General features: G+C 46.6%; 1 protein-coding gene across 14 annotated transcripts in view; it reads right to left on the reverse strand.

Moving 5' to 3' along the window:
* The window catches only part of BCOR (BCL6 corepressor), a 78855-nt gene that overhangs the window by 41376 nt on the left and 10231 nt on the right, over window positions 1-27248 (reverse strand). For 7 of the 14 annotated variants that reach the window (XM_073358437.1, XM_073358444.1, XM_073358483.1 and 4 more), the window contains exons 1-4: window positions 26121-26645; window positions 5718-5847; window positions 4079-4157; window positions 118-2943 (exon numbers count right to left, since the gene is read on the reverse strand). In XM_073358437.1, coding sequence (XP_073214538.1) covers window positions 118-2943; window positions 4079-4157; window positions 5718-5803 — 2991 coding nt within the window. In that variant the 5' untranslated portion in view covers window positions 5804-5847; window positions 26121-26645. Of the gene's footprint in view, window positions 1-117; window positions 2944-4078; window positions 4158-4851; window positions 5013-5717; window positions 5848-9199; window positions 9336-9950; window positions 10603-10634; window positions 11159-26120; window positions 26646-27248 lie in introns of those variants that run through there. The other 7 variants (XM_073358382.1, XM_073358401.1, XM_073358392.1 and 4 more) reach the window with 7 other exon arrangements.

Raw genomic sequence — 27248 nt, forward strand, 5'->3', positions numbered from 1 at the left:
AGACCAAATAACATATTCCCCACCTGTGTAGGATATATCAAATTTAATACTTGACTGTGACTTTATAAACAAAAAAACACAAACAAATGCTTTGGTAGTTAAACCTCACAGACTCACCTGCAGTGCCCGCTGCTCTCGGCTGAGTTGACTAGAATCTGCATACAGTTCAGTTGTAACACACTTGAATCGATCACCTACATAGCCAGCAGAGTTTGCAATTCTTTTTGCCAATTTAGACGGCTTGGGTTTCAAAATTTTGCCATCAGTAGCTTCTAGATCATCAGTTCCATCTTTGGTATATGTCTGATTAGATTCAATATTTGACTGTATATTTCCCATACAAAGTTGTTTTGCACCATCCTGTACTTTGCCAAAACACATAGCTGGACCATCACTCCCATGAGTATTCTCTAAGAAAGCAGAGGAAGGCTGAACTGGTAATCTTTCTTTATTTTGGCTTCCTGATACATCCTCTTTCCTTAAATTGAACAGTGATGAATTCTGAGCCTGTTTAAAATTATAGGTTTCGTGGAAATCATTATTTCTTCCAAACTCTTCTCTCATTACAATAAAATCTCTGTGCTGCAACACTTGTTCTACCTTGCGCTTTGTGGAGTCACTAGTCTGATTACTGCTTTCAGTAGTAAAGCCAGTTTTTGCTACATTTGTTTCACTTTTCACATCTTGTTCATCTCGCAGAAGATCTGTAAAGATGTGTTTGTCACTTTTGGCCGCGTTCTTACTATGACTTGAACTTTGGTGTGATTTTGTGTTCTTATCAATAGGTACTTCATAATGTGTCTTTGTACTGGTTTCCAGCATCTCTGGCAATCTGTTTCTTGTAGCAGGATCCTCATAGCGGAGCCTTTCATGTGACCTAGATCTTCTTTCTGATTTTTCATCCTTATTTATTTCCAAAACTGAATGCTGTAACAACATAGGATGTACCATCCCCATCCCCAGGGCATCCTGATAGGTCATAAACTCTCCTCTAGCAGCTGGCAGGGTGTATGGAATGCCAGGTTTTGGTGCCAGATGCCCAGGGAAAAGACTGCCATTGGGTAACAAAAGTGGATGAGGATACACAGGTCCTTTTCCATGTAAAGATAAAGGGCTTATAGCTATACCCTCTGGAACAGGAAACGGGAGATAACTTCTTGGATACGGCAATGGTGGAGATCGGAATGCCTCATTTGGAGGTAAAAACATGGAACTTGATGCAAGGGCATTCTCATTTGCTTTGAAACTAGATTCTTGATTATTGGATTTAGTCACTTTACTGTTATGTTTTGCAGACGTTGCTAAAGGTTGTCCTATATGCTGTATGACAGACGCAGTACTTTCCATAGCACTCCTGTTTGTCTTGGTGCAGTCTACATTGGCGTTTGGAGCTGGTGAAGCAGATGCGGGCCGACCTCCGCTTGACACAGACCCTGAAATATTACTGACTACTGCTTCTGTTCCACCCATCCGAGGGCAAGAAGAGCTTCGCTGTTGTGGTATCACCCAGTCTAATGCTTTGTTTTTCAACTGCATGTTTTTACCACTGGTATCTTCGTTCGGACTTGGACCAGGAACAACCCAGGATGAAGGTGCGGTGCTAATTATTTCAGGTCTATAAAGAGGACAACCATTTCCTGAAGGAAAAATAGTTTCTTTCTGAACATCACTTCCAGGTAAAACTAATCCACTTCCACCTCGGCTATGAACTAAAACAGTTGGTGCCATTTTTTTAATAAGGTCAGATTTGGTTGTCTCTGCATCAACCACTTTTGATGACAAGTCTAGTGGTTTGTCTATGACATCTTTGGCAGTTGTTTGTTTTTCTAGTGGCAGAGGTGACCGGCTGTCCTTTCTATCGTGACCTGTTTTTCTTACATGTGTTGTAGCTTGCTGTGAAATTTCACCAGTGTCATGTGTTTTGGGAACTTTTCCATTAGACAGTCGGGAAGGAGGAAATTCATTACTTACACTCACATATGGCTTTGGGAGCGTAACTGAAGAAGGAGACGTCGAAATTCTGGAAAACTGTTTGTGATACTCTGAGTAGGTATCCCCAACTTGTGTGGGCAGATGAACTCTAGGAGATGGTCTCGGCGAATGAGATAACAAGATAGCAGGGTCTGTTGACATATTACCTGCAGCTGACTTTGCAGATGGGACTCTGGGCTGTTTGCTGTTCTGAATATGTGGATAGGCATGAGAGTCAACAGGATTTCCAGGACTGACTCCCATCTTCCAAGACAAGCTTTTATCTGGACAGTGTACTAGTGGGGGAATTGCTGGAGATGCTGAAGCAGCCGAGATCCTCATTGGTGAAGCTAAAGATGATGGAATGTGGGGAGTAACGTAGTGAGAAGGCGGCAGGTATAAAAAACGTTCACCATTTGTACATACAGGTGAATACGTCAGATGTTGTGGTAAGCTGTATGTGGACTGCTGAGGTAGCAATGCCTTATACATGTTCAATGAATACTTATTTGGTGAGTCAAGAAAAGGATATAGAGCGGGTGTTGCACCCTCCATATAAGGATTTACCCAGGGAAGCCTTAGGTAACTAGCACCATTGACAGTAAGAGGACTTTGTTTGTCACTTGAAGTTCTGTCCAAGCCTAGCGTTTCCCCTGTTGGAACAGAATTTTTTTGTATTCCAGGTGGTGTTTTATATATAGCACTGAAGCCATTTGGGGGTTTTCCAGAGACAGATGCACTTTCTATTGCTTCAGAGGGATTCGATTTGAACTGTATCTCTGGATTTCTTTCAGGAGTAAATCCAAGACCAGCTATAGAACTTGTAGCATCCCGTGCTTTCTCTGAGCCAAGTCCACATAAACTGGAATAGACAATACTGCTGGGGACTCTAAGTCCTTCCCGCATAAGTCCAGACCTGTCCATGCTCAGAGCTGCAAGACTGTCAATGCGATGTGCTGTGGTTGCATCCACCTTTGTAGAATAAGAAATGTGTTATTTTTGCATGTTGTTAAAAACAACATTACTCAAGACTATAGATACATCTTTAATTTTGAAGAGAAACAATACTAATACAAATACATTGTTCATTGTTAAAATGTATGTAGGTTGATTGAACTGGTGAACACAACTGCCGGAAATAAAACTCATTAATTAAGATGTTGGCTGCTTCGTTTTTGTCTTGGAGATCCTGACTAGCTGTAAAGGGGCACCATTTACTAAAACAAGTTTTTAAAATGAATAATTTGACAAATGTGTTGAACCTTTTGCACTTGGAACCTAACTTCGTTAATACTGCCTTTAAATAATCATCTCCTTAAATTTCCACTGCTCAGCAGAAACCCTTTCTACAAGGCAGATGACAGCAACTATGTCATCCCAAAATGCAATCCCTTCAGGGGCACAAGCCTTTTGAAATATCCAACAGGCATCATTTTTATAAGTCTGTCTGCAAGGGAAAATCCAAGATAGGAGGCTACGTATGGTCCACACCCAAACTCGCCACCCCTTTTCTACAACAGTAGTAGTGGGAGAACAAAAAACAAACAAACAATCTTAACAAATTTATTAACAGAATTATATAAACGGGTTGCCAGTGATAGCAAGGGGCTGGACTCAATAATCCAGGAGGTCTCTTCCAGTACTATGCCCCTATGAAAAGTACATCAATGAAACATTGCTGAAATTTTTTGATTTTCACTTCCAACTTTTTAAACAGATAAATCAAAACACCAGCTATTTGGCTATTTAGTGACTTTATAAACTAATCCTGCTAGAATCACAAGTGTGCCACAACACATTATTCCTAATGGCTTAGAAATAACAGTGTTGGTGTTGTACCACTCTGCATAAAAAAGAATTAACAAGATAACAGAACAGAATGAAATTATTTCTACCATGAGGCCTTCTTCACACCTTTGAAAAATAAAAAATAACCTTTTACCACAGCTTGAAGAAGGCCTCTTACCTGAAGGAACTTGTGTCTTAACTGTAGTCCTTGCTGCACTTAAAATATTTTAATCATTTATTTAAATGAAACTTCTCACAAAAATGAAATTAAAAAAAACCAAACAGATGTTATTTCAGTCTAAAGCTATTAATCTCTTACCACACTGTGATTCAGATGATTTTCTTCCCTTAATTCCAGTCTGCTTTTCGGAGCATCGCCATCATTTACTGGAATTTTCCTATTAAAAATGTAAGCTTACTATTTGAAAATATTCCTTGCATATAATATTAATAAAAGATTGTAAGGCTCCATATTTCAATTTCCCCATAACAATCCCATATGAAATGGTCTCTATCCTCTACATTAACTCACAAAATATAATGATATTTAAATACTGCCTGAGAACAGATTCAAGGTAAAAAAGGTTTTGACATTAAGAAAATGTTTCAGTCCACTTCAAAAGAACGTATCCCAGAAGGCTGGTGACTTGTTAGTTTTTTTTCTTTAAAAAAAAAAAAAAAAAAAAAAACTACTTCATATCTAGTGATAATTATGTCATTTAACGTACCATATTCACATACCATCTCTAAGTGTTAGCAAAGAGAAAATTAAATATACACTAATGTCATACAAGTGTCACCTATTCCATGCTAAAGAGGAAGCTCCACATCTGCGCCATACCAGTGTTACAGGGCTGGGACTTTTTATCACGGAAAGCACTGATAAAGAATATACTTTAGTGCCAACTTTCAAATCCCATGAATAAAACAGCTGACATGAAGCAGAAGGAAAGTTTCATCATTACCCAGAAGAAACAGTTTCAACCATCTGATATTTAAAGAGCTAACAACTACTTGAAAAAAAACTGAAGTTACACTCCTGATTTTTTTTAAATCGGTTACTGATACAAATAACCCCTAATATTACTATACCTGGAAGCAATTAGGAAAAACAATAGCAAAACTTTTTTCCCCAGTTTGTTTACTGTGTGTTTGCACAGAGCTGGCAAATAGTCACTTTCACTGTTTCCCCCTGCATAGATTGCAAACCCCTGTTTCTGAGGGGCTGTCAGTCAGCAACAAAGAAGAAAGTCCTTTAAAAACAGAGGAGGAGTGGGGAAGAAACAGGAAAATGTTATTGTTTAAAAAAAATCACAAAACTTGGCTGGGCTACTCAAAGCTAAGTGTAGTCTCTGAAAGTACTGTTGAGGCTTATTGTTTTTAAATAAACTAGATTTCAAGTTAGTGGTGTCCCTTTAGCCATAGAGTCCACTTAGAAAATATGTATTAAGAAGCATAACTAAGATTCTTGAATTAATAGTAGTAGGAGAAAAAAAATAACATATGGGATGACAATAAGGAATCCAGTACCTAGATAAAAAGGACATTGTTTCGATTTTTAAGCACTGGGCAAGCCATTTGTTTTAAGGCACTGAGAGGCAAATCAGATGGGACTGGCATGCCTAGCATTTAGAGTTAAAAGAGTATGTATTTGGATTAATACTCCTTCATAGGAATGAAAAAATAAATTAAGTGTAAAAGTGCATTTAAAGGCTGCTTAGGGGAGTAATATTTTTTAAAGGACACTACTGCTTCACTGAACCAGGTGCCTGTTAAACAGTAAATCAGGGACTGGTCTACTGCTGTCACACACGTGTCTGTTTTCCCTCCTAATGCTGGCCTGATCTCGATGCAAGAAGGCAGCTATCTGCTCCGGCATTAGGAAAGCGAATGAACTCTGAAATCTCACATCACAGAATCTCAGCGTGGTTTAACTTGCCAGAAGCTTAAATATTTACCTGTCTTCATTAATTCCACACATGCGGACCCTTTCATTGCTCATCCAGCTATGAACGTTGCCATACAGGGGAGTTGCAGAAAGCATGTCGTCGTCTTAAAAGCGCTGCTTTTTCTTCAGGGTTTTATATTCTATTAAAACAAAAGTTAAGGAGATTAGTCTAGGAGGAAGTGCAAACAGCACAGTGGAGCAGCCAGCCAGCCTCCCTCCGTGTAATTAATAATGAATGCAGGATTGGTGTGGGGAGTGAGCTGCCTACGCTAAACGCTAAGGGACAGCTACCCTGCAATAAAGGAGCAAATTGAGGGCATTTATAGGTCAGAGGAGATGGATCTTTTCCCTCATGCACAGCCACAAAATTAAGAATCATTTCAGGCTATCGACAATTTAAAAAAAAAAAAAAAGTTTCTCCAATGCATTTAATTTGAACTGAGAAACAATTCGACTGGCAAAGTCAACACTGTTCCCCAAAAGTGCTCCATGCACCTTATGTACACCCAAATAAGGAGAGATTCTGCGCGCTGGATAGTACGTTTTAAACTGGGGAGAAAAAAAAATCTACGTTAGGAATACACAAGAGCAGAAAGTGCATTACAACAACAAGTATATACCCTCTATATCACCCACCCTACTAACTACTGAGAAAGCTCGTACGGTACGAGTTAAACTGAAGAGGCGCTTCTGCGGAACAGAGCTAAAGGAAAACTCCCTTCTAACGTTTGCACATGGGTTAAAAATAGCAAGTGGGTTGCTGAGCTCCCCACCCCTTGATTTGATTAAGCACCAAACCCTGATGGCTTTTGCATTGGAGCTGCTGCGAGTGCTTTCAGTAATTCAAATGACGCCTGCTTACTCCAGAGAAAGGAATCATTAGCAGGCTCGCTGGAGGAGTATTAGCAGCCCGAGAGGATAGGCGCGGTGTGGTGCAGCAGCAAAGGCAGGTGAAAGGTAACCGGATTGTCGCGTCTAGCGACGGAGGGGGAATGCCTTTTCTTCCCTTTCTAATGCCATCGCCACCCCCATTAAATTCTAGTTTGCTGCATGAGTGAAGTGTCAGGACAAGCTGCGTTTTATTAACAGGATTATCGCGGCGCATGATTTATTCCAGTGCAGGATTTTAATTGCTCTTTGGAGGTTGAGTCGTTTCTTTTGACTGAGCTTCAGCCTGCATCCTGCTGTTAAATGCTGGGTTAATAAGTAGGGGGAGACTGTAATGCACAGGATATCCCTCAGCTCTTCCTCTCTTACAAAAATAGAGTCCTTCAAACGGGAGGCACGACATTCTTTTTACACATGCAGACAAGCCAGTAATGGATGGTTGACCATGGGGAATTTAATCCATAACGTTTCCCAGAGCATATATGCTTCTCGAGTAAACTCATTTCCTTTGTCCGAGTCCACGATATGCAAATGATTACTTTGCTATTTAATGGGGAAGAACTCCAGATTATGTGTTTAACACACCACTTCACACCCGTTCAGAGAGATTCAGGAAATAAAACGGCAGGAAAGCCCCGTGTTCTCAAACATTTTTTTCTCCTCCTTTCCTTAGAGAAGTCTTTTGTGTAAAGCCCTATGCCTGGAACAAATGTATATTAATGAAATAGCATGTTTCCCCTCCTCCCTCCAGAACTGTTAGCTTTCAATAATGAAGTCCACAAAACCTGCAGTGAGGACACAAAAATCTGTAGAGATTAGATAGCGCACTATCATTCAAAAGGAGTTATTTCACTGGAAAGACGGTTTCTGGACAGATTTACTGGTTTCCAGATGCACGGCTCGTAATGTTTTCAATAGAGCAGCAGCATGGAGAGAGTGATTTAGGGTTTTACAGACGGTTAGTAGCCGCCCCGTGCGCTGCCTCATCTGTAAGGAATGGACACAAAGTCCAAATAGATATGGCTGTGTGTAAAGGGGCCCACTGCTCTCCCTTTTTTAAACGGAGGGCACGAAAGGCAGACTGATATTACTCATTAGCGGAACTGCTAATGCTCCTCGTTTCCTCACTGGAAGTGTATCATTAACATCAGCTGCGGTGCCTGAATTAAAGCCTGTCAAGCCCCTGCCATTTGCAAAGAATGAAATACTAAAAATTACGTTCGCGGCTTCAAGGTTCACTCGCTGGATCCGGCAAGACAAGAGATCAAACTCAAAGGGCCCAATAATAAGGCAGCCAACGCCCGAAGTATTTAAAAAACACACCCTACTTTTCGACTGCAAGCCAAGAACCACCCCTCATCCCCCAGCTGCACGAAGTTTGCCTGAGGCCGAGGTGTCTGTGCCGGCAGGCTGCGTGCGGCTGGAAGCACAGACCTGCTACTGAGCGCTTGCAAAGAAATATGTTGCAATCCTCTCTCCAAAGCACCACTGCAATCCCCTGAGTGAGCGAAGACACGTCCCCCGCGCGCGCACACACTCGTTTCGCGTGTGCAGCTGAGCAGCTTCTAGAGGGCGTGCAATATTAATGCCCTCTAACAGGGCTACACTGATCCCAGTTATCCTTTCGGAGCGGAGGGGGGAGGCGGTGGCTTGGCGATCGCTTTCGGGGTCGCGCGGTGCCGTGGATACGTACGTGTGTATGTATTTATAATCGCCGCCCTGATGAACTTTTTGTGAACTGTTTAAAAGTGGAGGTCTGTTGAACAAACAGCGGCGCCACTGCCAGCCATAATTTCATTGCAACAAGCAAGAGACTTTAACTCTTCCGACTCCTTTTTTCCCTCTGCGGACAAGGGGTCGCAAGATGAAGGAGGGTGACCCACCGCCCTCGGGGATGGCTCCCCTCAGCGTTACAAATAATCCACCTCCCCCCAGCACCCCTTTGTCAGCAGGCAAATCCCTCTGTCGCTTCCACCAACCTTGAAGCATTTAATACGCAAGGGGGGAGAGGGGGCTCCTGCCCTCCATTTACAGCGGGTCCACCACCCTCCCCGCAGGGAGAGGGAGAAACGCGGCTCCTTTGGTATTTTCCTCCGCGGATCGCCCCGATCTCTGGGCTGGAGCGTTCGCGGCCGCGCTCCAGAACACAGAACTGTGCGTGTGTGACTACAGCCAGGGCAATAAAGGACGCGTTTAAACCCTTGCCCGCCCAACTCGGATCCAGTTTCCCGAAACATCCACACCACGGCCGGCTACTTCCAAGCTGGTTTATCCAGTCCGGAGTCAGTCGGTGCGAGACCCCGCCGCCTCCGCACGAGAGTCAACGCTGCAGCTGCTGCCGTGCAGCTCTCGCGTACGTACCAGCACGGACTGGAAAGCCCGTTCCCCTCGGGGGCAGGAATTACCGATCGCTGCTCCGCCAACTCCTCGGAAACTAGCCTGCTACCGGGGTTGCCCAGCAGAATTCAGCCTCCTGTGAGACAGGGTGGAATTTCCTCCTGGAGGTGTCTGGCGGGTCGAGCCCTTTGGTGCTATATATAGAGCGTGATACACACGCAATGTCAGAGCACTGCCGGCGTGTTAAAAGCACTTAAAAACACTAACCTGGCTCCTTTTTTCTCTTGCCCCCTTCCCCCTCACTGCCAGGCAGCCTGAGACGGCCGCGCTGGTGCCCGGAACACCCAGTCCCCGGCGCTCTCCGCGCGCAGCCACAGCCCCGCGATGCAGAGACAGACACCGACACACACAGCGCTGTTTGGGCATTTGATTAAAAAAGGGAAACGTTTGGGTCTCCCTCGCAACGTCAACAGACTTTTGGCAGCCATTGACGCCAGCAGCAGCAGCAGCAAAGTTTTGTTAACACACTCCTGGCTTGGAAACTAGAAAAACCCGATGCCGGGGGCCAGGGGACGCCGCCGCTCATTCTTGCCTCTTGGGCAGGGAAGCCAGTGTATAAAGTGGTAGCGCCTTGCCCCTCCCCCCACTTCCCTTGAGTCACTATTGTGAGGACGTCTTCTTGATTAGGAACAAGTGGAAAAGGTGAAAGCAGGGTAAGGAAAGGAGAGGACGCCCGGCTGGGGACTGGCAGCTGCAGAGAGCCAGGAAGGGGAGAGAATGCAGCGGCGCACGAGTTCCCTTTTGGCGCCTTTACTCTTTCCACCTCCAGCTCCTTCTGGCAGCTCGCCAGTTTCCACTGCAAAAGCCACAGACCCACCCTCAATGGGACTGCAGGCGGCTAGAAAGCTTCATGGGTTAAAGTCTGCAAGTAATGTAGTAAGCAAGTGGCACCGACAGAGCAAGAGGTAGTCAAACAAACAATCTGACCTTCGGAAATGAAAATAGTGCAATAAATTACCCCGTCCTGATTGTCTGCAGGCCACTGGAATGATCCTTTCTAGGTCTGTGAAAATCCCTAAGAGAAGTGAAAAGGGATTGGGGATTCATAGCAATCGACTTCGATTAGACCAAACTGTTCAGCCGGACTTTGATTTATAGAGCAGGACTCCTACAGTATTTAGAAGCCTAAATACGGACAGCTGCTTGTAAACGTGTTTAGCCACCTCGTTTCTCTTATACCTATGGCTAACATATTTACAAGTTATACAATTACCGACACCACTGTTAGAAATTACTTTAAAGACACCATATTGCACAGTTTGATACCGAGTGTACAGCTTTGGCAGCGGCGGTCCAATATTAGACCAGCGGTTAAAGGGGAGGGTTTTTTTAAACTAAAAAATACCCGAGGTATATTTTGAAAGATCTACACAGCATCACTGATTTGAAACACATTTTGCAAGCCAGGCTAGGAAGCAGCAGGCTAAGTAGCCGCCGCATGGATCTGGGGATTAGAAAAAGAAGTTTGACCTTTACCCGTGACGTGTGGCATTTCATTTAACCATAAAGCTAAGTACAAATGTGCCAGCTAGGTCTCTAAACCGATTTAAAATACATATTGAGTCATGCATAACACTAGTGCATTTCGGTTTAAGAAACACACACACGAGGGTCGGTGTCTATTTTAAGATTTTAAAACAACCTCTTTCCTCTGCGTGTTGACTCCTCTTTCCTGCCGAGGCTCCCACACAGTCACGTGTAGCGAGGCTATCAGGACTTTCTACAGTGTAAACAAAACGCGGCGGAGCCATCTGAGGGCAGTCAGAGCTGCTGCTCGGCATCAGCTACATCGGGAAGAGGACGGGGACAGGGGTGCGCCCAGAGGGACTCCACCCACAGACAGACAGACAGACGCTGCAGCCGCGGGAGGGGGAAGTGGGGAGGCAGAGATGACTGTGGCCTCTGTCTGCGGCTCTCCAGCTGCCAGCGATTGGATTCGCGGGGGAGGGCCGCAAAGGGCAAGCCCCCGGCCCTGGGGCCGACAGAGAGGATCAAAGGGGGGGGAGGGGGCGGAGGCATTAGACACTAGGGGGCCGAGGAGGGTGTTTCCCACTGGGGCGAAGGATACGAGGGCCTCCCGGGGGCCGGGGACACGGGGCAGGAAGGCAACGAGGACTTCAATCGCTCCCCATTCACGGCCAAGCACTGTCCCTCCATGCCTGGCCCAGTGACGATTCCCTGCCCCGTGTGGGAGCCCTCCCGCACGCACCCCTTTCTCCGCCTCGGTGCGTGATCAGGGGCGCGGGCAGGGGACGCTTCACCGCCAGACGCTCCCGGGAGGAGGCAGAGCAGCAGCGCTCGGTTCACGTGCGGCGGCTCCGCTCGGTCTCTCTCGCGCGTCTGAGCCTGCCACAGAAAGTAACTCCGCGGCGCGGCCCCGCTCTCTCCCCCAGTCCAGCCCCCAGCAGCTGCCTACGCTACCAGGCGAAGCGGTGCCGCGCTCTCACCGCCATTTGCAAACAAAAGTTTTAAATTAATGATAAACCTGGGATCGGAGGAAGGGCGGCGGAGAGGAGGCCAACGAGGGAAAGTTAAAATGGCTGGCGAGCCTTCAAATAACCCTGGCCGTCTCGCCCACGTACGCGACAGAGTCCCAGCCTTCCCTGCCAGCGCCGATCCGCTGGGGAACCACCCCACCTTTTAGGGAGAAACCCCCCCCGGCACATGGGGCTGGGAAGGGAGCACCCGGCTCACTTTGGTGAGTTCACAGAGGTGCCGGCGTCTGCAGGTTAATTAGATCTGCTTCAGCGTGGGGCACATGCTTGACCCGGAACCCCCCCCCCCACTGAAATACATCGAGGAGGTGGGGGGAAAGGAGGATATTTTATTTGCTGAAGCAGAGACACGGCTGGCACCCAAGCTGGGGTTGCTTAGGGTGAAGAGGGGCCTTGACACAGGGAAGCTGACCCTCCCCGGGCCACCCTGGGAGAGTGTTAGAAGGGGTCACCGCTGAAACGTGTACTTGGCAAGCGGTGAGTGGCGACACCAGTTCCATTGCGCTTCTGCGCCTCTCCCCCCGCCACACATTTCCCTTGTGTGAATGGCGGAGCTGAAGCGGAAAAGGCTTCGGCTCCACGGGGAGGGGGGGTGTTCTAGAGTATAAATCGCGAAGGGCAGCTTCGCATTTCATCCTGCCACTTCTCCAGCAGCGACATTAAGAACGCCCCCTCCTCCTCCTCCGGGGAGGAGATGAGCGGGGGGGGGGAGAGGTAGCTAGGCGGACATGCTTGCCAGAGAAGGCAGCTCCTGCACCATACGCCACAGAGCCACTAGATCTAAACCCCTTTTATCGATGGCCCTTAGCCACAGTCTTGACCCCCTTTCCAAGCGATAGTTTAGGCTCCCTCTGTCACCGACCCCCTCGTCTGCATCTCTCACTTCCTAGACCGTCCGCGCCATTTTAGAGACACACAGAGGAGCGAGGGTTTCCGCCGCTGCTGCCGCCAGAGACAACAGGCAGCAGCCGAGCCTGAGCTGCGCAGAAGGAGCAGCAGGAGAGAGATAGATACAGCCGGCCTGGCACAAATGTGCATTTCAGGTAATTAAGCGAACATTGCATCCGCCGAGCGGAGTCTCGGGGAAAAGGGAGAGCGCGCAGGGCCGGGCTCCCTCACCCCATTAACCCTTCAGAGTCCTTACACCTCAGGAGCTTTCCATGTTGGGTTGATTTAGTATGGCTATTGCTTTTAAGAACACACACACACACACACACACACACACCTTTAGCCACCTTTCCCTCCACACACACACGGCTGGCTTTGGCCACGCTCGCTGTGCACATCTAACTCAGCTCCCTGAACAAACGCGTTTTCCATCCCACCCTTCCCACTTATTTTGCCGACAGGAAACTTCAGGTTGGAAAAAAAAATACCCCTACACATTGAATAGATAAGTCCGCCTGTTTCTGTGAGAACCGAGCGAAATGGTGCACTCATTTCCGCAGCATTATCTGGCTATAAATACCACCGTTCCGGGTCCCTTCTCCCCACACGGCACCCCTTGCTAGAATGATTAATGGGACATACGCCCTTGGTTTTCCTCTGACCGCCCCGATCCACGTTGCTTTCTCTCGCAGTCAGCTGCTCACGCTGTATCGTACGGTGGGGGAGCACCCCTCCGACCCCCCGCAGTATCCACAGGGGACGTTAGCAGATATTGATCACGGACGAGTTGATTTTGCATAATTGTGGCTGACAGTGCCTGTGGTTCCCTCATTTACGGAGCAACAGCTTTGAGATGCTGATTGATTAGGAGCAGCCCCCTCCCCCCCTTTCCCCAGACAGACACACAACCCAGCACCAGGAGGAGGCAGTTTGAAGGCGATTCTCTCCGGAGAGTAAAGCAGCTACTCATTATACAGCAAATGGCCGGCGCGCCGGCAGCGAGATATTAAACTTGCTCCTCTGTCTAACGTTTTATCTAGCTTAACTAGCCTGAGATCCTTCTGCTCCCCGCAGGACTTTGTCTATGCAGCAAGGTTTGTTTGGAGGGAGAGGGGCGGGGGACTCAACTGCACCGTTTTAGACACAAGATGGACAGTTATATTCAGCGATCATTTAAGAAAAGCGCTTGGGAAGTTGGAGCGGCTTACAAACAACTCAGTCGGCGTATGCTTAGCAATACTTGAAGAGTACCACCCCGCCTCAAAATATATACAGTGTTTACAATGCGAATGTTTCCCCCTCTTGGGAAATACTTTCCGAGTACTTCTGAAAATCACGGAACATTTTAGACAGCAGTTATAAACAAGCAGCTGCGCGCACGTCTATAGGTTTCTACATAACTACTGGTCCCAAACCCTCACATCATCTTCTTCAGACCGTTTAAAGAAACGGTTATCCTATAGAGAGCAGGTAGGCATGTGCCAGTCATCTGATTTTAAGACTCTTCTTCAAACAGCAGAATCGTACGTTTATTACGTGAATCCGAAAGTTACTGTAAAAGCAAAGCCAGGCTTTCTGTACAAACTTTTGCGATGTTCCTCTGGGTTAATAACCCACAGTTGTAGGAAGACTCACACAGACATCGGTCGTACAGGGAAACACTAAGGACCATTGCAATCTCTGCTTTTTCGTCTTAGAACTCGGCACCAAAACAAAACACTGAAGCAACTGCTATGCAGATGGGCGGCTATGAATTTTTGCTGCTGCTTAGAGCTTTAATTACTCGCTCTTGATCCGTGGGACTACAGCACTACACCGCCAAGGTTAAAATGCCCTGAACAGCTCTGAGCAGATGTGAGCGAGTTGGCAGACGCGCAAATGAGGTCTGCCTCTAAGCACGATAACAAGTGACTAATACATTGCATATCTCTGAAAGAAAATTATTTTTCTCTAATTTGCATTAGCTTTTTTTAAAGCCAGCGACAGTCCCTCCGCAGAGGCAACACTATAATCCTGGAAATACTGCTCCGTGACTTTAAAAGATTTGGAAGAAGGAAGAGAGTGCCAGTATTTTGGCGACGGAGACTTGTTTATCTTTCCGCCTTAGCTTCAAGGCGAAACTAGTTTCGCAAGCAATGTTCCTACAGAAATGGCATACGTCATATGAAAGATTAATTTATAGCATTGACGCTAAGATTATTGAATTACTATTGGAGTAATTTCCACCGTCAATAGCACAACGTTATTCATAAAGACTCAACAGCATAAGAAGAAGAAAAAGGGAGACCGAAGAAAGATAATAAAGGTAGTTACCCTTAAACAAAAATTATACTCACTGTGTGAAATTAAGTCTTTCTAGAGAGTTCCAGGCCAAAGGAAAATAGATTTTAGAGGTTACTTTGTGTGTAAAAACATAAGGATTCTCTGTTGCAGTTAAAACTACCTAATTTGAAAATACAGGCCAGATCCTACAGTTCTTAATCATACAAAACTCCATCTGACTTTTGGGAGACTTCCATAAAGGCTGTGGGCTGAGTTTGGATACATAAGGAAACCTTAAGGACAGACAGAAATAGGTAGTGAATTTTCTCTTTAAGTTTCAAAGGCCTTTGTTTTAAGAGCAATAGCCTGATCAATTACTGTCTCATTTTTACTTTTTGGAGCTGTTTTTGACCCAGAATCTTACACACCTTCCTGACAACATACAGTCTAGTTGAGCTGAGAATGCCTACAACTGATCTCAGAATAACAACTTTGTTTTACAGCAGCACCTGCATTAAAAACAAACAATGCAATTCAGCATATTGTTTTTGAGAAATGCTGTCCAAGTTGGAGGCATCTCACATCGTCAGCTCAGTCTATGGGAAATTCAGAACATCATCCTCCCATGTGTACAATCCCCTGCACCACAGGGCCTGCTTTTCTTCTCAGGGAATGCAACGGGAACTTTGCTATTGCCTTCAATAGGATCTGGCCCGGTATATGCAAATTTCAGCACTTCCAGGAAAGGGAGCAGGGCTTAGTAGCCAACATATTTTTTTGCCAAATTCCGAGCTGGTTTAGACTCCAAAGCAGCCTGCTGTTGTCAGTGCGTTTGCCCTTGCTGACGGCCAGGGCAGAATTTGACCTTTAGACTCTCTCTCAAGTCTAACAAAAGGAATTGAAGTCATATCTATATAGAGTCTCTTGTTTTAGAGAGACCCTCCACTCCAGGAAGAGCTTTTCCCCTACAGGTGTATTACTCAACTGCGATATCTGGGGGTCTGTCTGAAATTTAGCCCAGGTCCGTGCACACAAGTTGTGATGAGAAAAATCACACCTCTCGCGAACTATTACATTAAAAAGCAACTCGCCCCCCCCCCCAGCTCATTAGTTCTTGATCCGCGCGGTCGCTATCTGTGCGAGCGCTCTGCCGTGCTACTGCTGCCTGCATAGTGAGAGCTTTGTTGTAGGTGCCGAAGAGGCGCGGGCTACTCGCGCTCCAACAGCTGTCACATTATTTGCACTAGCTGTAAACAGCCTTCACATCCCCCCCACACACACCGCATAGTTAAATCCAGACTAACAATCCACAGTTCGAGATCAAACCAACAGCAGCAGCATTGTGTCTGCCTTCAGTGCTGTAGCATCAACTACTGCAGCTGGTTTAGTCCAAACAAGGAACCCCCTCTACCCCACTCCTACTGTGGAGAGAACTCTGTTTGTTTCATCCGATTTTTCGAACAGAATCTTGCTGCTGTCCGATACAGTGGAGTTCCTTTTATTAATTTCCCCACCAGAGGATATTTCAGTTTTTCTCCAAACTCCAGACAGACCAAGCACGCGCGCACACACTCTTTTCCTTGATAATAAAGTTTTGTCACAACTTCAATTGTTTCTGATTTCCCGTCACAAGAAGCCCCAAAGCTGCAGCTTTGACTTTCTCCTGTAAAGTACGCCGTGCCCCTCACTATGTCTCGGTCATTGTAGCGTTTGGAAGCTTAAGGCCCCTTGTTCTGCTGCAGAAATGTCACGACTGAATGGATACCAGTAACTGCCCCCATAGGGGTGAGGACAAGTTTCCTTTATTTTGTATTAAACTGACTTTCCATAATCGTCAGTATCGGTGCAAATTGCACCCCAGCTCCTCTTTAAGTATAAACCTCACTTTATGACTTAAGATATTTTTGTTATAAAGTTTCCCCATCATTAAGGCCTATAGTAAGGAACAATCCGCTTTAGCTGCATTACAATACCGAATCTACATAATGGACCATTCCAGATGGCTTTGCTCAGGTTGATATCCCCAGTGACTTTTTGGAGTGAGTAAAGTAACTACGATTAGATTTTAAGATATTGAGTCAAATCTGTTTGCCTCTAGTTTGACATAGCAAATGAAAGGGGCTGTGCGTCATACTTACATGACTACCCTTGGGTTTCCTGCACCCTTCCACCTCCCTCTTGCTTTGAGCTCTGCACATTTATTGATTATCCCACAATGGACATCCCTTATTGTCCCAAACACTTGAACAGAAGAAGTACTTTATTTTCTATCTCCATATATCCAGTTAAAATAAACGGTCACTTCTATTGATTCCACTCAAGTCTTAAGAATGTTTCTAAACTGGACCTTAAATCATGCACGTGCAGTTTCTCTTTTCCTACTTTAAAAATCTACTATTCTGATGCAAATCAAACTTTCCTTGTGAAATACTCTGTACAATAATTAAACAGCAGCTTAGCTATAAGTTGCCTGCTCTTTCATTGATTACACTTGTGCTAGTATCTCTCCCATTCTGTGCAAATTTTCTGTTGCGAAGGGAAAGGTGGAGATTTCGCTAGAACTGACTGATTTAATTTATTCTTGGCTAAATTATGTATGATTAATTGGAATGTATATCTTTACAGAAATGTTTAACAATAAGCGTATTCGCCTAAGAGTTTTAAAATAGATTAAATTTGATAAAGAGACTGAGAGCCGGCTCGCAGATGCACAATATATAGCTTTGTGACTGGCTGCAAGAAAAGACTGACGATTTTTTGTTTTGTTTTAAAAGAGCATTGTCATCTGGGCCCAAGTATTGCTAAAGGTTAACGTTTCTCAAGGCAGGCACAGTGGCTACTACTGACATGGTAGGTCTGCACTGAACTTCCCAACCAGCTTCCCCTGTAAATTATTCCAGTAGGTATTTGCAGGTTGGTGGCATCGACTATTCATTGCCTGTACGGAGCTAAGAATCTGCTTGCCTGGTAAAACCCATTGCTAACAAAACAATGTCAGCAAAGGCTGCAACACATTCTTGTGAGAGACCAGCGATTCGTGCCTACTGAAGCTCTTTCAGCACAAAGGCTTTTAGAGGAAGAAGAGAGAGAGAGGGAGGGAGGGAGGGAGAGCTCTCGTGTTTCAGGGCTGCTGTCCCCTGGGAACGAAGAACCAAGTGTAGCTTCAATCAAATGCTCACTTCTCCTCCGGGAGCTCAGTCGGAAACCTGATCTCACTAGCTTATGCCTGCCTCCATGCATATAGGCTTGCTTTCCTTTCATACCAGCAATTTGTATAAAGAGGAGAGCCAATACAGTTTATTGAATATGCGATCTCATAGTAACGGGTTCTTTCTATAGCTAAAATAAAACAACCTTGAAATGTCTGCTCAGGAGGGCCCTCTCCTCTCTCCCCACCTCACTAACTTATGGGGAAAGTGATAGTTTAAAACTTACATTTCACATATTTTCTTCCCGACTGGATCTTCCGACTTCAGCTACCAACAGCTATTTTTAATGGGCCCTTTTAACATCAAGTCACATAGCCATTATACTGTTTACCATTAAAACACATTACAGCTCTTTTTTTAAAAAAGGCAGATGTATTTTGGGTCAGCATTAGCTGAAGTCTACCTCAAACATGCCTATGCCAACCTTCCACTCAGGCCCTCTGGCCAAGCTGCGAGGGAGCTCAGACCTTGCCCATCCTCCCAAAAGATGTAGGCCTTGGGGAGGATGTGCTAAAACGGCTGAAGCAAATGTTGGCCACACATATGGTAGGTCACAATTCACTGGACCAGAAGAAGTGGAGAAATGAGGGGAGGACTACTTCCTGCTGCATAGTACTGTTCTGAGCTACCAAATTGCTTTGGCTGGAATTGGGACGTCTTATTTCCCCTGATTTTATATCCAGGCAGACCTTGGAAAGGGAAAGTATATGGGGCTGTTTTGAGTACCAGATGGATACCTCTATGGTTAATTGTGCTAATGAAGCCCCTACATAAACCTGTAAAGTGTTTTGATTGATATATTTGGGGATGTATGTAAAAGGTATTGCTTCCTGAGGGGCCAATTAAATTTGACCCTAACAATGTATAATGGCTGGGAGTGACATGTTAAAAGTAGTTCCCACAATGAGGGCTAATACATTTGGATACAGGGATGAATGAGGTAGGGAGATTCAGAGTGCAGTTTGCGTGCAGGCGCACACACTTCTGTTCACAACTATTTTAGTAGGCACACTATGGTACCCAGATTATAGGTGATTTCAAATACCCTCCTAAATGTTCAATAGTATGACTCTAAAAACATGTTACTGTCTGTCTTAGCAATAATATGTGCATTAAAAGGTCCCTACTTCTATGAATTTAGATTCTATAGCACCAGTGGGTGGATTAAGGAACCCTGGTGGTACCTATCCAAAGTCCTAAACTATCATGTGGAAGATGTTTGGGTCACAGCAGCAGCAAATCTTCCAGTGAAAATGGATTTCTCTCTGTCCCTTCTAATACCACTCAAAAGTTTTCTGAGAATTCAAAGCAATACTGAGAATCTGCCTCTCAATCCTTAATTCACTTCCGTGTGTCTATATGCTGCAGCATTAAAAAAAAAACAGATTAACATCAGCTAATATCCGACCTTAGCAGAGGAAGTACAACTAACCAAATATAAAACTGGATGAATTTAATTCTTTCCTCCTTCCCTTTGGTGCACAAAAGAAACCCCCACACAGGTAGTGTTTTTGTTTGGGTATTAGTTCTAACACAAAGCATGAACCTAGATGTAATGGTAATATTTTCTTAGTTATTTAGGTAAAATGTCTATACGGTTTAGCTCCTATGCTATAGAACTACTGAGTGGTTGGACTTATACAAAAATATGAAAACATTCCTGATAATGTGTGAATGCAAACATCAATTACTTTGGAGTACTCATTTGTTCAATTGTCCCATTGTCTGGACTTTTAAAACTAAGAACACAAGCTTAAGTATTTTGTGGTATGAAGCTATTTAAAGGCAAGGGTCACTAGGTGATACATTCCAGAGTATTTTAAATGAACACTTAGGGTAAGAGTTTAATCTGTTTTAAAAATTGTGACAGAACTCTTACAAGTAACTGTTAAATGGAAGTATTGACATACTTATACCATACTAAAATACATTGAGACATCTGTAAAGTGAATGATAGCATATAGCTTTGTTATGTTATTGCAGTTTTCAGTGGCATGGGAGTTCTACATGTTTGCTAAGCATAGTTTAAAGGAAAAGTTAATTTGTGGCCTACTAGATAGACCACTGGACCTAGGCTCTAATCTTGTCTCTTCCATTAATCTGCTGGGTGAGCTTGGGCAAACCACTTCACCTCTCTCCTACCTCAGTTTCCCCAACTGTAAAATGGGGATAAGGATGCTGACTTTTTTGTAAAGCGCTTTGAGATCTACTTATAAAACATACTATATAAGAGCTAGATATTATTAAAAGTGATCTTGCTGATATTAAATTAAGGTGATAAAACTTGCATGAAGTACTTATTGGTGTGAGTGCTGAGGTAGAGTGGAACTTTTAACCTACTCTCTTTCCTAAGGGTCACGCTCAACTCTATACAAAGAATTTCCAGTGTAGTTGGTGGAGTCTGTACTTTCTACTTCAATTGTCCTATCCAAATAAAGCTTGTGTGTGTGTGTTTACTGTCACACTAACAAAACAAAATCACAAAAGAGTTTGGGGGAGGAGATTAAAAAAAAAGCAAGGATTTTATTATACTTTTTAAAAAAAAAAAAAAGTAACAATCCTTAAGTGAAATAGAATTGGCATATATACTTTCACTCGGAACTGGGCATTTACATTCCACTTTCTAAGAATATGTATTTTTTAAAGGGACTAGCAATGTAAATATCTTTCCCCTCCAAGTTTCAGATTCTTAAACTCTACCTTACACTTTAACAGGTCTTTTAGTTTGTACCTAGACAATAAATTTAGTTTAATTTAGCTTCCGGTCTTTAATTTTAACAGGTCTCCTCTCTGCATGCAAATCAATATGGCAATTACCATCTAAAAGCTCGCCCAGCCCCAGGTCAATGTAAATTGATCATTGTCCGCCTTCCACAAAATAACACCAGGAGTCTGTGGTGCATAATGAGATTATACTGGAAACTGTCTTTCAGATCACAAATTATATTTTATGCTGTCAGGGTCTTCTCCAAGCGGACTTCCTTGCATGCCTAATCACAGGGCACCAAATCTATTAACGTATAAAGGTAAATTTCATACAGAAAAATAGCACCAAAATAAGCCCTACATCATCTTAGTATGCTAGTTTGCTATTTCTAAATATATATGTGGGCAGGTAGTAATGAAAGAATATTAACTTGTCCCACTGGTAAAAAATAGTTTGAAAAATCTTAATACTAGTTGAAGGTTGTTTTGTTGTCCGGCAAAAAGAAAAAATAGAAGCGCCTCCTGCAAATTAACAGAACTTCTCTCAGGGAAATATTTTCTGTGAGCTGGTGGCCTTCTTGCTTTCTGTCCCTAACTAGTCAACTCATCCATTAAAAGGTGCTACACATGACAGAGAAACTCTTGTGAAACATTCATTAACTTCTGCTTGAAAGATCGTTCGAGCTAAAGGTTCAAGTCCTGACAGCCGAACAGGTCTGAGGGAAAGGTCGATTCAGAGTAATACTCCATATCAGCCTCTTCGGTGAAAGGACACAAGGATTACATGTAGCCAGTGCTGCTCACGGACAAGGGAACTCCCCCTGTCTGCAGATGAGGCCTCCTCTGCCTCTCATTATACACACAGGGCGAGAGCTTTTCGATGTAGTTAAAAGGGGTTAGTCTGGCTCGCTGGAAGGAATCTACTTGATCTCTGAGTGGTTAGATTACTGCAAAAAGCAAGAAGCATAACATTCATTCTAGCTACCATTCATTTTTAAACAACATCAGTTTAAGGAGGAAGTATTAAGCCTGCTGTTCCTATCCTGTGCACTGCTGTTCAAAGGCCCACACTAAAATGTGCTATAGATGTAGACGTAAGAGACAGTATCACATGTCATCCGTGTAATGAAGTGTATTGCACTATCCAAGTCCTACAAACAGATAGCTGAGTGGCCTTTTGTGTACATCAGCCAACATTAAAAGGCTTGAGTAAAACAGGAATTAACTCCCTTGTCAATGGAATTACAATATTTTACACCCCCACTACCAGGAGCAAGATGAGGCCTTTAGACTGAATTAGTCCTTTAACCACTCAATTTTCAAAGTCTTATGGTTCTTTGGAAGACAAAAAAGTCACAGATTTTCATTCCTATAATTTAGACTTTAGTGTGGGGATTGTTTAATTTTTTAAATGGCAGCCTTACATTTTTTATGTCCACAAATTACGGACCAATGTGATTTAAACCTTGTGTATTGTTTTTCAGTCCTAGGACTAACCAAAATTCTCCATCGGTGATTCTACCGAATCCTCTAAACACTAGCTTAGAATGGCTATGAACCGTCCTGATTTTTTAAAAAGCCCCTGTTTATGAAGAAAGTGAACTGTTTTGGGTAGGGTTGTTATGAAATTTGCCAAATCGCAAGGCGTCTATAGATGAGGATTTCATCCTGGTACTGAAGGATAGGGACTCAGTGTGCACAGCACTCTAGCCTGTGTCCACCAGGCTAGTACAGACCCCAGAAATATATTATTAACCACTCAGTACACTGCAGTTTGGGCCCTCAGTTCTCATATGTTAAGTACTTCTTTAACATTAGAATAACCTCAGAAGAGATCTGTGTGGTTTATTACGAGGTTATTTCAGTTCAGTCTCCAGATTCTTGGCTTGGTTTTCATGGGCTCTTTTTGTGGTGGTGGGCGGAGGGGAGGGGAGGGGAGAAGAAGGAAATTCTGTAGGGTCTATTGGTACTCGTCTCTATTAGATATGCAACCAATCTACCGTTTCCGGTGTTCCTTCTATCTAATTAAAGATGTATTTAGATGTGAAGTGTAAATAAACGCTGAGCTGCCTGCTGCCCTGGCTCCGCGCTGACTCCTCGGGAATATTTCCAATAAGGCTGGAGCGCCCTGAGCCAGGGCTCAAACAAAGAGGAATGAGGATGGTCTGCGCTGCAGGCAAATCCAACACAAACCAGCTTTTATCTACGGCTCTGGAGCCTTAACTCCTTTTAATCTGCACCGCATAGGCTTACACAACACGGTCGCCTGTATTCCACTGACAACGTCTTATTACAAAAGGAAAACCCATACGCTACTCAAAGTAACCCAAACAGGAACGCAAGCCTTAGTCCCTGTTTGCCTTTTCGGGCCACGAGGTATGACCCTCCCTGTGAAGTCCGCTGTGCTTCAAAACAACCTGAGGTAGGTTTGCCTGCCTTTCCGTGTATACATTAAACAAACCGAGGGCAGCCCGTGCTATAAAACAAAGTCGACTCCCTCCCCACCCCCAGGTCATTAGGGCTCCGGGGTGGGAGGGGAGAAGTTGATCCGATCTGAAAAGCTCTCGCGGAAACTCGCTTTCCTTTCGGTATTCGCCCGGAGTGGTTGTGAATCTCCGTTGTGGGTTTTCCATCGTGACCCGGGGGAGGGGGGCGGAGAGAAGAGATGGGGAAACACGAACTGCGTGCTCCGCTCGCTCGCTTGCTCTCTCGCGGGGCCCCTTGCACGCCAGGCTCAGCCTTTGTGCGCCCCTCTGTGTTTGTCTGGCCCCGCACCAATCTGACACGGGGTTAACGCGCTCCTCAGAGTTTCTAAACAGAGGAAACTTCTGGGAACGAAATAATCTGGCACTCGCCTCGTAAACTCTTTTCCTGTTGTGGGAAACAGCTCTTAAAATGCAATTAGATGCATGGGGTAAGCCCACGATCCACAGCGCTGCCCCTTTTCCCTCCGGGCTCCTTCCAATCGCTTCTCGGGTTCTTTTAACTACTCCAGCCATCTAGATTTTCCTCATCTTTAAGGGTTAACAAAAAATACCGCCGTGACCTTTTCCTCTCGGTCCCCCCACTCTCCCTTTCAGGCTCCGGTTCTTGAGCTCGCAGGGAGCCTGAACGGCTGTCTAGACCGATCTATCACAGACGGACAAACAATACCAGGAGAAGCCCTTTCCCGGTCCCTCAGCCTCCGCCACTCACCTTAGAAATGGCGAAGGAAATAAAGAAACAGTGTCCGCAACATAATCCTTCACTGTACATGTGTAGCCTTCAAAACAGCCCACCTTCATGCCTGACAAATAGGATTTTGTCTGCTCTTTTAGCGTTTGCTACGATACACACTTTTTCTATTCCACGACCATAACACTTAGCTCAAAGTGCCAGGGCCTTCCCCGCCCTTCGAGAAAGACAGGGTCAGTGTGGAAGGCAGAACAAGAACAACCCCCTCCCCCAGTGAACAAACCTATTAACCTGAAAATTTAAATGTTTCTTAATCACGCTCTTTCACACCCATCTATAGTCAACTGAAGTGTTGCTCTGTCTCTAGCTCTCCCTAAGAGTTGCGTATTCAAGAGGGACGGTACTAGAGGTGGAGGTCCAATCCTGCAAAAAGCTGGGAAATAGCTAATGAGCTGTGCAACTCATTGATCCAGAGCATACTCTCAGTCACATATTTGTGACAGCAATTCAAAGAGCGGAACTGCAACCCCTGCCTGAACGCCCCCCGCCCCCATACACCCGCCTTCCTAATCCCCCCAAAAGCAGTTAAGGTGCCCGTTGCCTTGTCTTCCTCTCAGAAAAACTGACGGCTTCCACTTAAAAACTGAAAGGAAAATTAATCCGTGTGTACAAATGCAATTGCACCGAATCCTAGACAAATATATAAGCACCAACGTCTCAGTGAAGAAGCTACATTAATGGACTCGCGTGACAGAAGCAGCCAGACACGATTCTCCAAGGTTAACAGAATGTAAATGTTCTGCGATTGGGGGTGGGGGGAATGCAATTCTGTTGGCAAAGCTGAATTAAACACCCAGTAACAATTGATTTCGGTGTCTGGTGTCTGTTTCCAACGCCACGGCAAGAAATACTCAAGACTGTACTTAACACCACCTTATGGAGAGGTTTCCTCCTTTTTATCTTTGTTCCCAGATCGTACTAGTACGGTCGGCTACACAGCCCTTTGCCAATCCCCACTTTATAGGGAGCGATGACCTCTTCACCACGGAAAAGTTAATAAAGCCTTGAAACAACCAGGCTTCGCTACCACATTGTAGGCGGGCTAGGCTCTTTTCGTTTTTAATACAAAACACGAATGCAAAGCTGCAGGCTCCGAGGAGCAGATGAAAGCAATGAGCGGACTTTCTGCAAAAGATTCATTAGAAGAAATTAATGCTGCAACAAGCTCTGAGGCGAGACCATTAAACACAATCCCACAGTTCGTCAGTGTTACACCAGTCATTGGTTCCCCCCTCCCCTCCTCCCGCCCGCCCGCAACCTCGGATCCTACACACATCGCGGAAAGAAGAAAGGAAGGAAGAGAGAGAGAGGAAAAAAAAGAGGAACGTGAAACCTTCGCAAATATCGCCCCCGGACTCGCCTCACGAACATCAAATACATGCCCCATATGCTGCGCAGACCAGCCTCAGAGTTGGCGAGGGCTTGCAGAAAATAGACCTGTCTGTCCTTCCCTGATCAGCCTTTGATAGCAAGTTCCTATCGTCCCTGTAGTTTTTTTTTCCACTAAAAACTAGATTTAAAATGAATAAACTTCTACATCAGACCGGACCCCATACCAGCAATGATCTTTGAATGGGTAACCACGGTGACTGGCTCTCTTTCCTCCCCCCCGCCGCCCCCAGCTTCAAAGAACAAAAACCCCTTTGCATTCGCAAATCAACGAGAAAACCTCACGCAGCAGCTCCTTTAAAAACAGCGTTAAAAGTCCACCCTTTACCTGGCCCTGGAACAACCAGCGCCTGAAAGCCCCAGCCTCTTCCCCATGAATGTGGCTCTTCTCGCTTGGGCTTCTCCACCAGATGCACTGGCGTGGAGGGGAAGCCGAGTACGTGCCCTCCCTCTCCCCTGATTTAAAAGTGTCCCCCACCCCCTTCCCTTGGGAGCAAGCCGTGGCGGCTGCCAGAGGTGGGGCTTTCACAGCCCTTTCCAGATCGGAAAGCGAGACACGACGGGAACCCCCCACCTCCTCTTTCCTGCTGGGGCGCAGACAGAGCGCGACCGGCAGCTTCCCCTTTGCTTACCCCACCCTGCCTCCCCGGGGGCATCTTTACCAGCCAACTGCCGACAAACTTCCTCTCCGCGGCACCCACGCCCGCGAGGCTCGCCCCAGGAGGCCCCACCGCCCCCAGGCGGCCAGCGACGGCTACCTGCCACCCCCTCGCCCCGCTGGGCTCGCCCATTTCAGCCCTTTGGGCCCCGCCACACAGCGAGCCCTCGCCCCACGTCCCCCAGGGGAGCGCTAGGGCGGGCCGGGCCGCTCCCCAGAGCCCCGCCGGCCGCGGGGAAGGGACGCTCCGGACTCCGCGCAGCAGCGAGGTTTCGCGCAGCACTGACCTTGTGCTCCGGCAGGGAGAGCAGCAGCGCCGAGTGCGGCCGCCCGGGTCCCGGGGCTGTAGTCCCCTCCTCTCCCCGGAAGGGAAGCTCGGGCTGGGTGGATGCAAAAAGTTTGCTGCTCCCCTCCCCCTCTCTCGGGGCGTGTGTCCGCGCTGCGGCGCTGGGCGGGGGCGCTCCGTGCCGCGCGGGGGGCAGCAGCAGAGGCTGGCGGGGCAGGTGGCCGCGGCGAGGGCTACGCTGCTGCTGCTGCCTGGGCTCCGCAGCCCGCCAGGCTCACTCGGGCTGCGGGCGCTGGGCTGGCAGCGCCATGTTGCTGGCTGCTCCGGGCTGAGTGTCCCCTGCCGGCGCCGGCTGCCCTCCTACATCGCGCTCCCGCCGCGGGGCCGGCGTCTCCAGTGGCCTGGCCGCGGCTTTGTGTGTGTGGCTGGGGATTTAATCCCCCTCCGCCGGGAAAGCCGCTCTTCCTCCCCTTGCCGCTGGGAGCCCGGGCTCCGTGTGCTGCACGCCGCGCTCCCCTCACATCCCCCCCCCTTCCTCCTCCTCCTCCTCCTCCTCCTCCTCCAGCCGCCGCCCCCGCCTCCCCCCAGCGGGCGGGCGCTGCGCTGAGGGAGCCGCCGCCAGCAGCAGCAGCGCCGCCGCCGCGCTCTCCCGGAGCAAGTTACCCCCCGCCCGCGTTTCCCTTCCGAGCCTTTTCTCGTCCCTTAATTGATTCTCTCCCTGCCCCCGGCCGGCCGCACCTCGGGGCTGGCTCCCCCTTCCCGTCCCGTCCCGTCGGGCGGGCGGCCCCGCGGCCCCGCTCCCCCCGCCCCAAAGCTGAGGGCGTCCCGGGGAGACTCCGCGCTCTCCTCAGCCAGCAGCGGCTGAGGGGAAAGTGTCTCCCCCGCCCGCTGCTCCCCTGCTCGCTACCCAGAAGGCCAGTGGAGAACCGCAATTACCATAAAGCTCCGCTCACTCCGCTCCGCCAAGCTGTCAAAGCCCGGCGGCGGCGGCGGCGGCAGCAGCTCGCTCAGCCAGACAGCCCGCCGGACGCCGCTCAGCCCCAGCACGCTGCCGCCGGGGAGCGCCCGGCCCGACCCGACCCGGCCCTGCTCCTGCTCCTGCTCCGCGCGCGCTTCCCGGGCTCAGCCC

This window comes from Lepidochelys kempii, chromosome 1, assembly GCF_965140265.1.
Source record: "Lepidochelys kempii isolate rLepKem1 chromosome 1, rLepKem1.hap2, whole genome shotgun sequence".
NCBI lineage: Eukaryota > Metazoa > Chordata > Testudines > Cheloniidae > Lepidochelys > Lepidochelys kempii.